The sequence below is a fragment of the Arvicola amphibius genome, chromosome 18, assembly GCF_903992535.2.
Source record: "Arvicola amphibius chromosome 18, mArvAmp1.2, whole genome shotgun sequence".
Classification (NCBI taxonomy): Eukaryota; Metazoa; Chordata; class Mammalia; order Rodentia; family Cricetidae; genus Arvicola; species Arvicola amphibius.
This window is the reverse complement of record NC_052064.1, coordinates 1,005,601-1,021,540: the sequence shown is the minus strand read 5'-3', so window position 1 is coordinate 1,021,540 and position 15,940 is coordinate 1,005,601. Positions and strand designations below refer to the sequence as shown.

The following is a 15,940-nucleotide window of genomic DNA, read 5'->3' as shown; positions in this document are numbered from 1 at the left end:
AGGTCATGTTGATCTAAAAAGTGAGTTCCAGGACAGCCAGAGCTACACAGAGAAACCCTGTCTTGACAAAGTAAACAGAGAGAGAGAGAGAGAGAGAGAGAGAGAGAGAGAGAGAGAGAGAGAGAGAGAGAGAGAGAGAGAGAGAGAATCAATGAATAGTGGTCACTGAGTTTGAAGAAAGAAGGGATCATCCAATGGATTATTGAGTATGGGTTTTTTAGGTCCAATATACAGAAGAAGGGAGGGATCCAGACATCATTGAACTGTTCAGTGGGGCTAAGATTATTTTATATCACATATAACACACTATTATTTTATTTTTAAGCTAACATTAATGAAAATAACTAGGTTAAATAGACACAAAACAGAAAGTCAATAGAAGTCATAACTACAAATTATTATGGTTATGACATCAATATTTACTACTATTGTCATTAAGGAAAGTTATCATTTCTAAATATTATATTAGCTTCTTTCCACCATTCACATTCTGAAAACCAGGCTCTAAATCATTTTTATGTTGGAGGGAATAATTTGTAATTAAAATTAGGATTTCATACTAGTCTATTGAAAACTGGCTACCAAATATTAGAAAATGAACGGTCCTTTATACAAGACAGTTATACAAGGAGTGCAGTACCTGTAATCTGTGCCATTGACGGGTGTCCATGTGTAGGTTCTATTTCCTTTGTCAATGTATCTCTAGAAAGAAAGTTATACATGGTCATTACAACCCCCATCGAGATATATGAATTTATAGAAAGTAAAAATATAATGTCCACCTGGAAATTCTGTGGTCATTCAACATCCTATTTCATAAGTAAATGGCATGTTTCTATTATACATCTTTAATATTTTGATGTGTGTGCTTCTCAAATAAAAGTTCGGAACAGAACTAAATACTCAAATAAGTTATAGATTTATAATGATAGAACCTTAGTGTTTGATAATTTATAATCATAGAACCTTAGTGTTTGATAACAGAACGCTGAAAGATTTAATTAAAACCAAATTTTGTGAGGAAATGGGACAATGGAATATTAGACAAGGTTCAAATATCAATCTTAGTAGAACATGTCTAAAAATAATAGCTGGTATGAGGAGGAAAATACATCAGCATTTCTATATCTGTAAGTGTAACTACCATCTTGCCAATCCTTTTTATGGGGCTATCATGTTGTTATACATAGATAATTACTCCATGGTTGAAGGTTAGAAAAACACCTATTTTCTCTAGGCAAAGTGCAGAGTCAAACAAACAGCTCATGTATGTACAAATCTCCTGTGTCAAGAACTAGAGTAAACACAACTCATTCTTTCCTCTACTAAGTATATTATTTGCATACGTGTAGTTTTAATTTACTTACTCCGAACATTTGCCTTATTAAAGAACAACTGTATGCCTGATAGAGAGGACTATGAAAAAATCTCTACAAACCAATTTGGAGAAGGTCTTGTGAAAAGTTTCAGTAAACACCGTGTGAAGAGATGCTCTGTGGGAAAGGTGCACACACTTGGGAATAAGATGACCTGTCACCAGTGCTGAAATGTGTTAATAGTCAACTCTCCTATCTCACAGGTGGGAAATGGAGCAGAGGAAAGTTCAACGATTTCTTACAAGAAATAATGGGCTTTCCCATCATCTAATTTCTATCTGTGGAGCGATGACACCTGGAGAGAAATTAAACTAAAACCTTTTAATATAGAAGCTATTATCATAGCTCCTTACTCCTGCCAAAATCCATATAAAGTACACACAGATCTAATGTTCTCAATGATATCATCTGAAAAATCGGTTTTTGTTTGACCTTATTGTATTATATTATATTTAATTATTTCATTATTATTCCTCATAAACATGTTTATCTTTTAATGGAAGAAAGAAAAGTGGCAGATCTAGATAGGATGGGGTTCTAGGAAGAGTAGAGGTAGCGGAACCATAATCAAGATATACTACGTAAGAAAAAAATATTTTCAATAAAAGGAAAATAAAATAATGAAAAATTCAGAATAATGCATATTTTATAATTGTTTAGATAATTTTATAAACCTGACAATATCAAAATGTTCATTCAAAGTAAATAATAAGGTTTCTTGAAGGGTAAACACAGATGGGGAGAGAGTAACATTGTTGGAGTAGATAATTGGCAAATATGCCTGTCTACAAAAGTACACTTAAGAGAAAAACTAACACTTCTAAGACAGACAATAAGTCTGCCTTTCAAGGGTGAATACTGCTCAGAGACTGAATGAACAGCAAATTGAGAGGGAAATTAGCAACGCGAAAAGGAGTTATGAGCTGCATAAAGAATGCGAAGGTCAGAGCCCTTGGAAGAACTCATAGGAGTTGGCAGAACTGTGACTACTTTACATCCTTACTGTAGGGAGCAAGGAGTCAAGGCCACGGCTACAGTGAAGAACTGGAGTCAATAGTTCACTTAAAATGAAAATTTAATACCTCCTTCTTCTGTTCTGATAATAGCCACTCATGATTACATCAAAATAAGAAATGATGTGTGCTATAAAGGTATTTAAATAGTCTGTCCCTTCTAGGGGAAGAGCTGCCAAGCAGTTAGGGAGAAAACACATTCCTAAAACAGGATTTTGAGTAAGAACAAAGGTCGCATGTGAAAGCTGCAATTAAAGTCACAGGCAGGAAATGTCCTAATCCTAGGTAATTCTGAATATTCAAATATGTGAATGTCTGCTTTTATTCCACAAGTGACTGACAGTGGATAGAGAAGAGTATCCCCACAAACAAAAGCCTCTTACCCGCAGACCTGTAGCTATATATATATCGCTATTGCTATATATATTGAGATATATATATATATATATATATATATATATATATATACAGAGAATAATGACGATAGCTCTGCTACCACATGACTTGTTTTCAGACTTAGAGGCAGGAAAATCATAAAGGGTATAGAGCGGTGGTTCTCAGCCTGTGGGTCTTGACCCCCACAGGATCACATACCAGATAATTCACATTTCAGATATTTATATTACAGATCATAATTGTAGCAAAATTGTTGTTATGAAACAGCAATAAAACAGTTTTATGGTTGGGAGTCACCACAACATGAGGAACTGTATTAAAGTGTTGCAGCATGAGGAAGGTTGAGAACCACTGGTAGAGAGGGTTTAAATGGTAAAACTAGATAAAACACACAGAACACAATCTCTACAACATCTATGTACACAAGTAATACAATGTGGCATCTAATGTTACCTTAATTTAAATATTACCACATCCCTGGTCCACAGAGATCTATTTCTTAAATTAAATCACTCAGACACAAAGGGTAATTTTGAGAATACAGTTTTTACAAGTTGTGGTTAATATATTAATTTACTTGTTTATTTATTTATTTATTTGTGTGTGTGTGTGTGTGTGTGTGTCTGTGTGACTGTATGTGCTCATGAATGTGCAGGTGCCTGCAGAGCTCAGAAGAGGGCGCCAGAGATTTTCTAACGGGAGTGACAGGCACCACAGAGCCTGCCAACAAGGTGGCTGGGATCTGAACTCCCTACCTCAGAATGAAACAGCAAGTACTCTCAAATTGCTGAGCTATTCTCTACTGAAATAATAAAGGATTTTTGTAAGAAGAAGAAGAAAAACTGTTCAGTAGAGTTATCTCTGTTCCAGAAATAAACCCTGGAAGGATTGCTGAGTTACCAGCATGGCTATGCTTACTCACGACCAAGCCTCCATTAATTCTTACCTCATCCTGAGATTTGACCAGCGTTCTGAACGTTTTCTCTCCACTCTCCCCATCGATCATTTTATTTCGAATCTAAGAGAAAATGAAACAATTGCTGTATTCCAGGAAACAAACTGACCCTCAGACGATTAAGAAAACTCTCATTTTAAAGGTATTACCTTATTTCAAGGAAACCGAATGAGAATGGCAAAGCGGTTGCGCTACTCGATGACGTTATTTGGAATTTTTATGCTGCCACGTTGCAGCCATTTTACATAAGGAAATCATGCTTATTGAATTTTTTTTTGTTAATGGGTCCGGGAATTTTGAAACATAATAGTAATGGAGTCAGTTTCTGTCAAGCTTCTGCATTCTGGAGGGAAGTAGATATTGTGAAGTTAAAATGGGTATTCACAGAATTGACATGGGATGTGGAGTATTTCAAATTCTTACCTCACCTAGATAATAGTCTTTTGGAAGTAAGGGTTCAGGATCGCCCTTTACGAGTTGCTATTGTTTTTGTTTGTTGGTTTTCCAGAACAGGTCTCCCTGCAGCCCCGAGACTCAACTCCCAGACCAGGCTGAACCCAAAACTTGCAGGATCCTTATGCTCTGACTCCAGAGTCCCGGGATTACAGGACCCTCACATGGGGCTTGCCCTTTGAAATTTACTTTTCCTTTGTCGTATGGAGTAGTCCTATTAGGATTTCATATCACACAGTGAAGCCCCTTACAGCTTCCTTACTCCATAAAAGCAAAGCCAGGCCAAACCAGTCTACCGGAAAATCCCAGAATTCCTTTCAACTTGATTTTCATTTTATATATTCCCAGCACATCACATCTGGGCTTTAGTTAACCACCAGTGACTGAACAAACTTGGTGTGACAGGACAGACAAATCTGATAACTAGAAGATGAACTGAACTCACTGAAGACATTTTCAGTTTGAAGGGGAACAGTAAGAAGCGACTGAAAAAATAACCAAGCTTTACCATGTACCCCATCTCTCGCTCACCTTTTCTCCGTATAGCCTGACACTCAGCCGCTACATTGAAGGGAAGCAGATGTTGAGAGACTAATGGGGGCGTTATTGCGAGTCAGCGGGATCTGACTCAACCTCACCGCCATCATCCCCCTAAAACTGGGATACCAAGCGCTTTAAAGAAATGACCAAAAATGTTTCAGAAGTCACTATGCCACCTTCCAGAGTAACTCTGAACTTGATCACTTCCTCTTTTTCTATTAGATAACAGCCTTTACAATTAGGAAGCAACCTGGCAGAAGTGCCCTGTGGCTTTGTTGTTGAAGGAAAATAGAAACATGTCAAGGGTCTTCAGACAAACATGGCAGCTGCTTTCCTGACATGGCTCTTCATGCGGTTGGCTGGCTGGAATGCTTCCAACTTCTCTCTCTACTTCATAGCATGTCTGACTATAAATTTCATTAAAATTAGTTATTTTTGTATGTTTAAAATAACTCTCCCTTTGGAGTGAGTAAGGCAATAAAAAATACAAGTATGGCTATACATAACCTGAAATATGTATTCTTTTCTGGTATGAGTTATTGGAAGAAGGCAGCCCAGGGCATATACCATTTTAGTGACAAAGAACACATCAGTGTAAGCTAGGAGACATCCTGACATAACCCATCGGTCAGATACTATTTGTGGGTTGGGAGTCCCGGTCCAGCCATGTGTCTGCTCGACTTAGTTCTGGGGCACACACTCACCTCCACTTTAATGTCATTCTCTAACTCCGCATCGAGGAAGTCCAGTGTGACGGGCTCCTGAGATTTGGGGTTCTACACAGAGGACAGTAAATAATGAAGGACTTACATTATTAGAAGACAGCGCTGCACCCAGGGCAGTTTGAAGAGCATTCAGTATGAACTCACTCTCTGTAAATTACTCACCTTCTTTTAAGAGCTAGGCATTGAGTTTGAATGCAGCAGACAGTTATCACCAGTTATCAACTGAAGGCAGCAAGAGGCTAGAAATCAAACCTGTGGTCTCACTGACACTAGTCTCCACCTTAACATCGCTGCCTTTTCTTGTGGTGTGTAAGGAAGCTCACTGTGGAACACGGCAGAGTATTTACTTATATCTCAGCTGATGTTACTGTCCTGCTAAATTCACCTCATTTGGCGTGATTCTAATTTTTCAAACATTCAAGGCCGTTAGACTAGTAGATATACAAAATGTACCGGTTTCCTGATAATTCTTGCTACATCATACAACATGTCACATGAAAGTTCCAGCTTTTAGTAGAATAAAAGATTTCAAAATAATTGAAAACTTTAGAAGGTAGACCTTAAAATATTTATTAAAGAGTATCATCCAAATCTGGCCAGAATTAGATACTTCTAATTAATGCAGTCTGTGTTTGGCTCCTTGCAGGTGTAACAGATATTTTACCATGGCCTTGGAAATGACATCTGTATTGCAACTGTCTCAAACACCAGGCATGCTAAGGGGGATGTACTCGTAACATACTAGTAGCAGACAAAAATCTGCCCCATTAGTGCAATTTGTTCAGATGAAAAATGAATGGTATTGCACACATGGGATATATTTATTTATAATCATGCAAAATGCCTTATTTCAGGGGATATTCATATTTTTGAAAAGTCACAATTTTGGATCTCCATGGTACTTGATTAATGAGAATTCTTCAAGTAACAATTTTTAAAATGCTCTTCCCGTGTCTTTGGTAGGGGTGGGGGAGCAGGGGACTGAGTCCTGGACCTCACGTTTGCTCAGCACACACTGCACCAGAGACCCTGAACCAACCAGTGCCTTTGATGATTGAGAAAACATTCACTGCTTAAGAACTCTGCAAAATCAGAGTTTTTATACTATAGAAATCAAGTATTGGGTTTTCCAGCACAATCCACTACTGTTTGGATGGACAACTTTTGCTGCAGGAGCAAATATTCCTTTGCAATATACATGCAACATGGAAATAAATGTCAATATGGGGAATTTTTATTAAGTCCGTGAAACTTGCAACCTCCCTAACAAAAAGACACAACGAATGTTCCACAAACACTACTGTATAAACATTCAAATTAAGATAAAAACCAATGCAAAACAAACCCAAGACAATCAAATGGTAAAATGAAAACGGAATGTTTCTCTTACATGCAATGGATAACGCATAGCATGACAGGCCCCAAACAGCATGCAGGGAGCAGCCATTATCAGGAGGAATTGGCAATATGCAGATCATGTCCCAATCCAACATATAAAGACAGAGAAGAAAACGAAATCATAAAAGAAATTGTCAATGCATCGCTTGTATTTGTAAATGGCAATCCAGCAGATCACTGTTTTTGAAAGAGCCATCCCTTCTGTAAGAACTAGAAAATTAAAGAAACAAACAATCTGCTAATAATAAAATAGCAATACGGGCTGAAGAAATGTATTTAGTCTCATGGTTTCTGAAAACCCTCATGAAGAAAAATTTATTGCCTAGTATTTCTCATCAGCATGGGAATAATTCATTCCCTTAGCATAATTATTAAGGGTAGTATATGATGCTAACAAAATTTAAAATTTGTAACAATTATGAATAAGTATTAATTTAATAATATAATACCTCAGAGTTTAAAATATTTCCCCAATGAAGAAATTTTATGTGGTTGCTAGTTTGCCATTTAGAGTTTGCATAGAATTTTAAAAAATCATTATTAAGGTTGCTTTTTTAAAATTTATTTAATAATCTTTGCATGCATTATTTGGAGTAGTGGTACAAATAAAATCACCGAAACGCAGCTGATGGCAAAAACTATAACTTAAGGTATTACCAAAGTCACATGCAAACAGAAAAACAAAATCGTTGCCTAGCTGAGAAAGGTATACACGCCATTGTAACCTCTACAGGGACCTAGAAGGCTCCCGAGCCTTTCAGATGCAGCAACACAGGGCTCAGAGCACCGCATGGTTCTAGCTCTGTACACGAGAGCAGATTTCCCCAGAGCTCTAGCTCCCTGAGACAAGGACAGCTCCACTCCTCCCGGTCATTACAGTTGTGACAGATGGAGAAGCCGACAGACTCTTTGGAACTCAAATTCAATGAGAACTTTCAAGGGTGGGGCATGGCATCAACACGTATGTTTAATTTCCCACGTGGAGTGCAGAATGGAATTGGTGTGACTCCCTGCTCCAAGGACAAGTGTCGGCTACCAATAGGACCAGATTATAACTTATTCCCACTATCCGTACTCTTAGGGACCTCTAACACCACGCTGCCTCTCCAGTAAAACACTACTGTGTGTTTTAAAGGAAATAATAGGCTACACAGACATCTACAATGGTGTTAAATTTTCTCTAACATTTTGGATCTCTCTGAATAGTTTAAATTCTAAAGTTGAATGTCTTCGGTCTACACATATCTGTAACCAATGTGTGTGTGAGGACTAGGTGAGCGCACTGCCCACAGAAACCAGAGGGGTCATTGGGTCCAGTGTACTTGAGTTATGGATGGATCAAGCCACCATGTGGTACTGGGAATCACACCCTGGTCCTCAGGAAGAGCAGCCAGTGCTCACTACCACTGTGCCATCTCTCTTGCACCCAAAATTCCATTTTTTAGAAAGTAAAGAAGAAAACCAAACACGTGGCTAAAAATTCTAGTTTAAAAAAAAATCACAACATTGGAATCATGACTTTATTTGCACTTAGAAATCAAATTCACAAGCGAACTGTTAGGAAAACATGGATATGATATTAATTTCACCAAACTTAATAACAATTTTATAGGAGGCATTTCATTCTGATTATTCTGATTAACGTTATTATTAGATCAGTTTCCTTAGCCACCTTCCAGCCAGGGCGCACCCCCTACTATAGTTAGCACGCTGCTCCAGCTCACTGAGAAGGGAAGCGCATGCTCTGTAAGCCTGGCGTCAGGAAAGGCCGGGCTTACAAGCCTTGAGGACAGAAGCTTGATCTCAACCTGATTTAGCAAATTCGGAAGCACGGCTATCTACCTCATTCACAGTTACCTGCACGTTGGGTCGCCTTTTTCTTAAATTAATGGTCGGTATGCCTACACCAATAGGCTGGAGCAACAGAGAAATGATAGCCCATTACCCTACAGATCACCACAGTAAGAATTCTACCCTGTAGTCAGTGTTAGTCAGCCATTTCCTTGACAAGAAGCAGAAGAAGTGATGTAGTCATAACTCAGAATGCTTGTATCGTGGAGTCCATGACAACAAAACAAAACAAGATACCAACAAAACCCCAAACTGGTAATGGTAGTAAGAATCATTTTTTCTTTTATTTTTTTAAAAGAAACTGTTTATCTTTGTCTTGGATTTTCCTTAAGAATATAAAACTTGGAGCGTGGAAAGAGAGAATTTGTCCTAGATAAATTTCCTTGGCCGAAACAAAACAAAGATTAAAAAATAAAAACCGTAGAAATGTACATGGCACAACTACATGAAATAAATACTGGCAATGGCCCCTGCAGATTCTTCCTGCCTTGGTCAGAGGGTTGTAAAAGAAGGTTGGGTCTTTTAGAGGTTACTAGGCTGGAAGGCAATAGCTGACAATGGGATTAAGATTTACGTAAGGGAAGCCAGAGACCCCTTTGCCTGCTTGGCCCCTCTTGTGCAGTTAGAGGGGGAAGCTGGCTGTAAGGAGGAACATACACTGATCACTCATGCCTGAGTCCGCACTCCTGACCACAATAAAAACTGTGTGAAGTCAGCTTCATTGTTTAGAAGCATACCTGGCTTTGCTTTAAGAAAATTGCTATAGCATTCTGAACAGACTGGAATAAATATAATTGGATATATGGAATGGCGAACATTTGACATTTGATCCTTTGTTATCTAAAAGAACGAGGGCAGTGGCGTCTATTAATAAGCTAAAGGAGAACTCAGCCACAGCAATAGATTCATTTGGAATATTGATTTCTATGACATCAATTATGTACGATTTTTTATATAATTAGCCTCTTTCAGAATTTATCAAAATAGCAAATCTAAAAAGTTAATCTGCTTCTTTTAATGTGACAAATAAAAGTTTATGGTAGAAAACTCAGGATAGTCACTTCACTATTTGTTAAAGTGTGGTCACGGAGTGACATATTTTGGAAAAATATGACAATTCCATAGCGGAAAATGCACAAAATATTTGTGACTGGTTTATTGATACTGCGGAGCTGTCTATAAATGACAAAATGATACTGAAATATGTTGTAATAAATTACAGTTCCAGGAAGAAATCATATGACTTTGACCTAGTAACACTTGCTTTTAACATTATTTCACCTTCTTCAATAATAATGGGCCTGGCCATAGCACCTCCTTTCTTTTAGATCCACTGATGGGCTGTTGAGGAAAGGGAAGGTTAACTTTGAGAGTTCCAGACCTCCTATACTGCTCCTCTAGACTTGCCGTGTGTTCTCTGGAGCAAGGCCCTCCTAGAGCCTTACAGCTGCAAGAGAGGTGCATGACAGCGAGATTGGAAAGGTGACAACGGCTGTCTGAGAGGAGGACAGTAGTCAGACTGACTCGGTAAAAGAAAATGAGGAATGCTTTCAGATTTCCATATGTTGTCACCAGTGGCCTTGCCATTGACATTGGTCTGGAATGTTACCAAGAGAATTTCAAGTCACAATCCCGTTAGAGTTAGTCAGTAATTGTATCAAACCCTAATAACTATAACAAACAAATTATATACATACCTTTGGCTGAAGATTTGGATGCAATAAGACATAACCATTAGGATCGATTGCAAAATAGTAGCCATTGGGACACAGCTGGAAAACAGTAAAATAGCTTAGAGATTCCTAAGTCACAATTAGAAGTCCACATTAATCATTGTAAAAAGTTATTCAGTACAAGTTTTGTAACACAGAAGAAACAAAACAGTGTCTTCATTGATGGAGGACTTTCATTGGTTAATTAATAAAGACACTGCTTGGCCCAATAGGATAGAAAATTAGGTAGGCAGAGTAAACAACAGAATGCTGGGTAGCAGGCAGTAAGGCAGACGCTTCAGGCAGTCGCCATGGTCGCCATGCCTCTCCCCTCTGAGATGGACGCAGGTTAAGATCTCCCCTGGTAAGTGACCACCTTGTGGTGCTACACGGATTACTAAATATGAGTTAATTAGCCAATAAGAGGCTGAAACTATGGGCCAGGCAGTGTTTTAAAAGAATACAGTTTCCGTGTAATTATTTTGGGTAAAGCTAGCCGGGTGGCGGGACACAGCCCCGCCACTCCATCAACACTTCATATTTTAAAAATGCCTTTTAACCTTAAACTCTTTTGCTAGATTAGCCACATGTATCTCACTCTCCAGTGCTATCATGGACAAAATATATTGGTACATAGTTTGGAAATAGGAGGTGAAGTCAAAGAATAAATTACATCTTACTGTAAAACGTGGTGTCAATCTCTTTATATCTTCCAGAGACACATCAACGCCCATCACTCCAAGAATCAACTGGTTCTAAAAGAAGATGGTGAAGGTAGTGCATTTTATACCAGAAAAGCTTTCTACACAAATATATATTTATCCTTCTATTATGGTACGGAATGATTTCCATACTGATGCAAACACAACACACACACACACATACACAACACACACACACACACACACACACACACACACACGGTACATTTGGTGTCAATTTACAAAGACTCTCAGCTTTGGCTGTTTTCCACAGCTTCATCACCCCAAATTATTTAACTTACATGAAATATTAATGACTAAACCTAAATCATAAAAGGCATGAATATTTTACTAAATAAAATAGTTGGGTCAATAGTTATGGTCTGTTTCAATAAACCATTCCTAGACTGAATAAAACCGGTAAATAAAAAACAATCTGATGGATAGACTATGTTAAAAATTTTAAAACATGACAAGGAAGAACATAGAGGCTTATACCATTATGAATTTAAATATTTAGACCTTATAAATATTCAATATGTCAATGGCCCTCAAAACGAGATTCAAAACTTTGTATAAGTCCAGTGCTAAAATGAAGCCCTCAAACATGTTTTAGTGCAATAGACCTCATTGAGCTACAAACCAGAAATTAACATTCCTTTAAGCCGCCAGTATCACCTGGATTACAAACCATTCGTATTAAAAATAATTTCTATAGTCTTACCTTCATTCTTAACTATGCAATTCTATTTTAAAGTCAAAGCATTTAGTAGATAATAAACATAATAAGTATGAACCATATTCAATAATCAGTTACAACTTTCAAGTAGATAGCGCCTTATTGTACTTATATTACCAAAGCTAAAGAAATTGAGCATTTTTATGAAACTAATTTTTCATTGAATTATAAAAAGTAGGAAACAAGAGACCAATTAGATCCTCAGGTTATTATATTAAAAAAAAGCTATTACTTGGGAATTCTAAGCTAGAATTCAACAAACATGTGTCTGAACCTGATTCAAAAAGAACCATGGTTTTGGCTTTTCTGTTTCCCCCTGAATTCCATTAATATCTCAAGCACATTTTAAAAATGAGTGGTGTTGGCACACGCCTTTAATCTCAGCATGCAGGAGGTACAGGCAGGCAGATGTCTGTGAGGTCGAGGCCAGCCTGGTCTGCAAGAGCTAGTTCCAGGATAGCTAGGATTGTTACACAGAGAAACCTTGTCTCATAAAAAGGAAAAAAAAAGTGGTCTCATGATACTCTTGTCCACTTTCCATGTTATTAGTTGTGGTCTGACTTTCTGAGTTTCTCATCAGGTCACAGTTAGACCAAGCGAAGCTGAATCCTGACTCTAGGGCCACAAGGATGTGACCTTCACTTCCCTTTTCCCAGGTGGTTATCACGCAGACAGCTGTCGCCAATGACCTCCAGCCTTGCGAGACAATCACATCTTATATATCTCCTTATAGAAATATCTTATCCACATGCAGCTTCAACGTCATAGTTTATCGCTTATTGTTAGTCATTTTATCAATTAACTTTTAACCTTCAAGTTTGTCTTATTTTCAGATTGCCCAGTGACATTGAAGACCGGCAGAGTTCCAGTAATGACAAGTCCCAGCTCCTAAAAATAGATGGAGAGAGAAGGCCCATGAAAGCAACATTTTGAACTTCGTACTACTGGATCAGCCTTTGAAATTGGAAACTTCACTTTGTAATTATCTTGAAAAGAGTCACAAAAACTTAATAACTAATTCTGACTATCTTTAAAGAGAATTTTTCAAAACACTCAATGAAAATGTCTTAGGTAAAATAAATACTCATTAAGCAGTTTTGCAACATCAAATAAGTATTGGAATAAAATAAAGCAATTGTAACTGTGACATCCATGACTCTGCTCACAGCTGTTTCTCTACCTTCACCATTCCTGTACGGCCAGGCGCCTCCACAGGGGACTCTCATCGAATAGTACTTTAGACTGGCTGAAAGCTAGTTCTATAGCTTCAATTACAATTTTTAAGCCCCAAGTCAAAGGTGTTACGCCACATGACAAATGTCTAGCTCGATGCTGTGTCACACAGAAGAAAAACGATATTGACAATGTACTTGCAGAAATCTCTAGGTGAGTACTGTGGTGTTTATTACTTTTAACTTGTAGAATATTCTAGGTGAGTACTGTGATGTTTAAATATTACTTTTCAACAGTTCCCTAATGAATATTACTTTAAACAACTAGACTCTGAAGTGTGCTCTTTGTCCCAGGCACTGTGCCACAGGATAGAATGAAAAACTAAGTGTCCCGCCTCCTGGAATGTGACACATCTTAAACATGGCAACTCCTCCTATTTCCCTTTACATAGGGAGTGTCCCGCCATCTTCCAAATGAAGCAATCTCCCCACGACATTGCACTACGTCCTATTTCTCTCATCTATCCAGGGTCTCTAAAGGTGATCCCGAGTTGGTATTATTACTTGAATGAACCCAGTGCTCCTAAATTGGCAAATGTGCAGCTTTATCCTCCCCATGAATTACAGAACCGGGACTCGCACTTCCGCTCAGCTGAAATGTCTCCCCTTTTAACCACTCCCCGTTCCAGTCCCAATTAGACAGCATCTTTCTTCTGAAGTGCCACAACTCTTAGAATCCTCCATGTCGCAGTCCTTATCAAGTTTGTTCTTGAAATACGGTTATCAAGTTTGTTCTTGAAAGACCATATGTCCCCTTCCTAATAAACTGCTGATTTGATTGACGCACATTCAGACCCCCGCCTCCCCGCCCCCGCAGTGATTCTAAGTAATGGGGCTCCTATTTTTAAACCAGTACAAAGAATGCTGTGTCCTCTGGCCACCAACTTACGTCTCCCACTTCGTTTGTTTTTTTAAACATCTCATTTCAGCTTGGAAAGTGGAACATTGACAATCAGCATTTCCGCCAAATGTTATTTGTGTTATCAGTGAGAACCTTGCCAGCAATGCAGACACTCTGGGTAATGAACTTCTGGTCATAGGAAACGCAGCAAGGCCTAACTATTGACTCCTATCGTGTGCAATCCTGTGATGGGTTTGAAAAAACCCTAAACATCTTGGTCATGGCTGGAGATGACCATGTGACCTTAAGTAAATAAGTAACGTCAAGAAGGAACACTCGACAGTCATTTTCTGTGGCTTGAGGTAAGCAAGCTTCCCTTTATCTGTCTTAGCATGCGAGATGGCTGCTAATAGTCCCTACTTTCCCTCAACTTCCTGTATGTGTTTATTTTGTGAGTACCAAGTGATAAGTCATTCTAACGGGTTGCATTTTGCCCTTCGGTTCATCATTGCCCTGAGAGAGTAGCAAAGGCATTTAACTGCACTCCAAGTAGGGGAAAGGGCATCACTGATTCAGCATTTACTCTCTGCTTTGCATTTAGACTCTGTATAGTATATTACTTTGGTAAATGGCTAAATAGTCCTTAAATTCAGATTTGGCATATGAAAAAAAATCTTAGGTATTGTCAAGTTTTAACAACTTGTGTCATAAAGTAAAAATAAACTAAAACATGATTTCTCAACTTATATTGACAATTTGGGCTAGATAATTTTGTGCTCTGTGGGAAACGGGGTTGACCGATGTTTATTATAGGATACCTAACACCAATCCAGGGTACCAGTTGTTATATGCCAGCGGGAGCTCTCTGCACCACTGTGTGCTTGACAAAAGATGTTTTCATACAAGTTCAAGTGACAAAAATAAGGAAAATAACTCCCAGTTGGAAATTACTCCTTAAAACGTGATAGCACTCTTGTGTTAACACGGCAGATGCATTATGAGAACCTGATATGCATACATTATCTCTCAGCAGATTGGTCACCTGAATGTGATATTTCCATAAGAATGTCCAAGTCTGCACTTAAAGCCGGAGATTCTATACGAAGATGCAATTATGCTCATGCTGATTTAAATGCATTGCCAGAGTCTGTGGATCTAACTAAATGTATGTTACAGTTTGCACAAGTCCGGGTGCAATGGTGGAGCGTGTTGTACATATAGTTACACAGACACCCGCTTCAAAAATAGGTGTTTCAAAACGTTTGTTCAAAATATGGAATTCCTAGTTACTACTCGCATGATGTTCACCATTATTTTCTTATATTAAAAACGAGTATTTCTGATATTGCAACGAGTGATTGCAATCCCCATATATTCAACGGTTTAAGTTGGAAAACCAATATTTTCAGTAGAACAAGAGTAATCTACAATTTTACATGTATGATTTTATACTAATGTAAATCTGGGATTTTCTAAGCACTTTCTAAAACCTAGCTGAGAAACTTGCAAACTTTCTTTAGAAAGAAAGGATCAGGGAAGAGGAAAAGGGAAATGCCACCCAGAGAGAGGAAAAGTCAGCCGTGTGCTCTTCCCATGTCAGCTTCTGGTGGAGAAGCCCAGCCTCTTACCAGCGCGTCCAGATACACGTTGGTCCACTGCACCTGCTTCGCTTTGTCTCCTGCTAAAACCATGGGTCTCCCCAGGACATCCAAATATTCCTATTTATACGAAAGAAAGGTTGTAAACCATCAACAGAAGAAACAAATGTCAGAGATACAATGTTTCAAAGTAACCTTCAAAGAGAAAAATTGAAAATGAATATGGAACCAAATTATGGAGAGTATATCTGTCCTAGTTGGGGCATTCTACAATTTTCATCTAGTTTATTCCTTAAATGGTATGTTTGTAAACACTGGATCAATAGTACCTATTTATAGTATATATCTCCTCCAGGTTTTTTTTTCTAGTACCAATCAGAACATTGTTCCTCAAAGTAGAGCCAATGATA

The 15,940-nt window shown here is 38.2% G+C and overlaps 1 protein-coding gene across 2 annotated transcripts in view; it reads right to left on the bottom strand.

Moving 5' to 3' along the window:
* Cacna2d1 (calcium voltage-gated channel auxiliary subunit alpha2delta 1) overlaps positions 1-15,940 on the bottom strand; it is a 428,064-nt gene that overhangs the window by 44,920 nt on the left and 367,204 nt on the right. For both annotated transcript variants that reach the window (XM_038315276.1, XM_038315275.1), the window contains exons 15-22: positions 15,561-15,650; positions 12,670-12,747; positions 11,100-11,174; positions 10,405-10,479; positions 8,714-8,770; positions 5,438-5,509; positions 3,732-3,803; positions 641-702 (exon numbers count right to left, since the gene is read on the bottom strand). In XM_038315276.1, the coding sequence (XP_038171204.1) occupies positions 641-702; positions 3,732-3,803; positions 5,438-5,509; positions 8,714-8,770; positions 10,405-10,479; positions 11,100-11,174; positions 12,670-12,747; positions 15,561-15,650 (581 nt within the window). The remainder of the gene's footprint in view (positions 1-640; positions 703-3,731; positions 3,804-5,437; positions 5,510-8,713; positions 8,771-10,404; positions 10,480-11,099; positions 11,175-12,669; positions 12,748-15,560; positions 15,651-15,940) is intronic.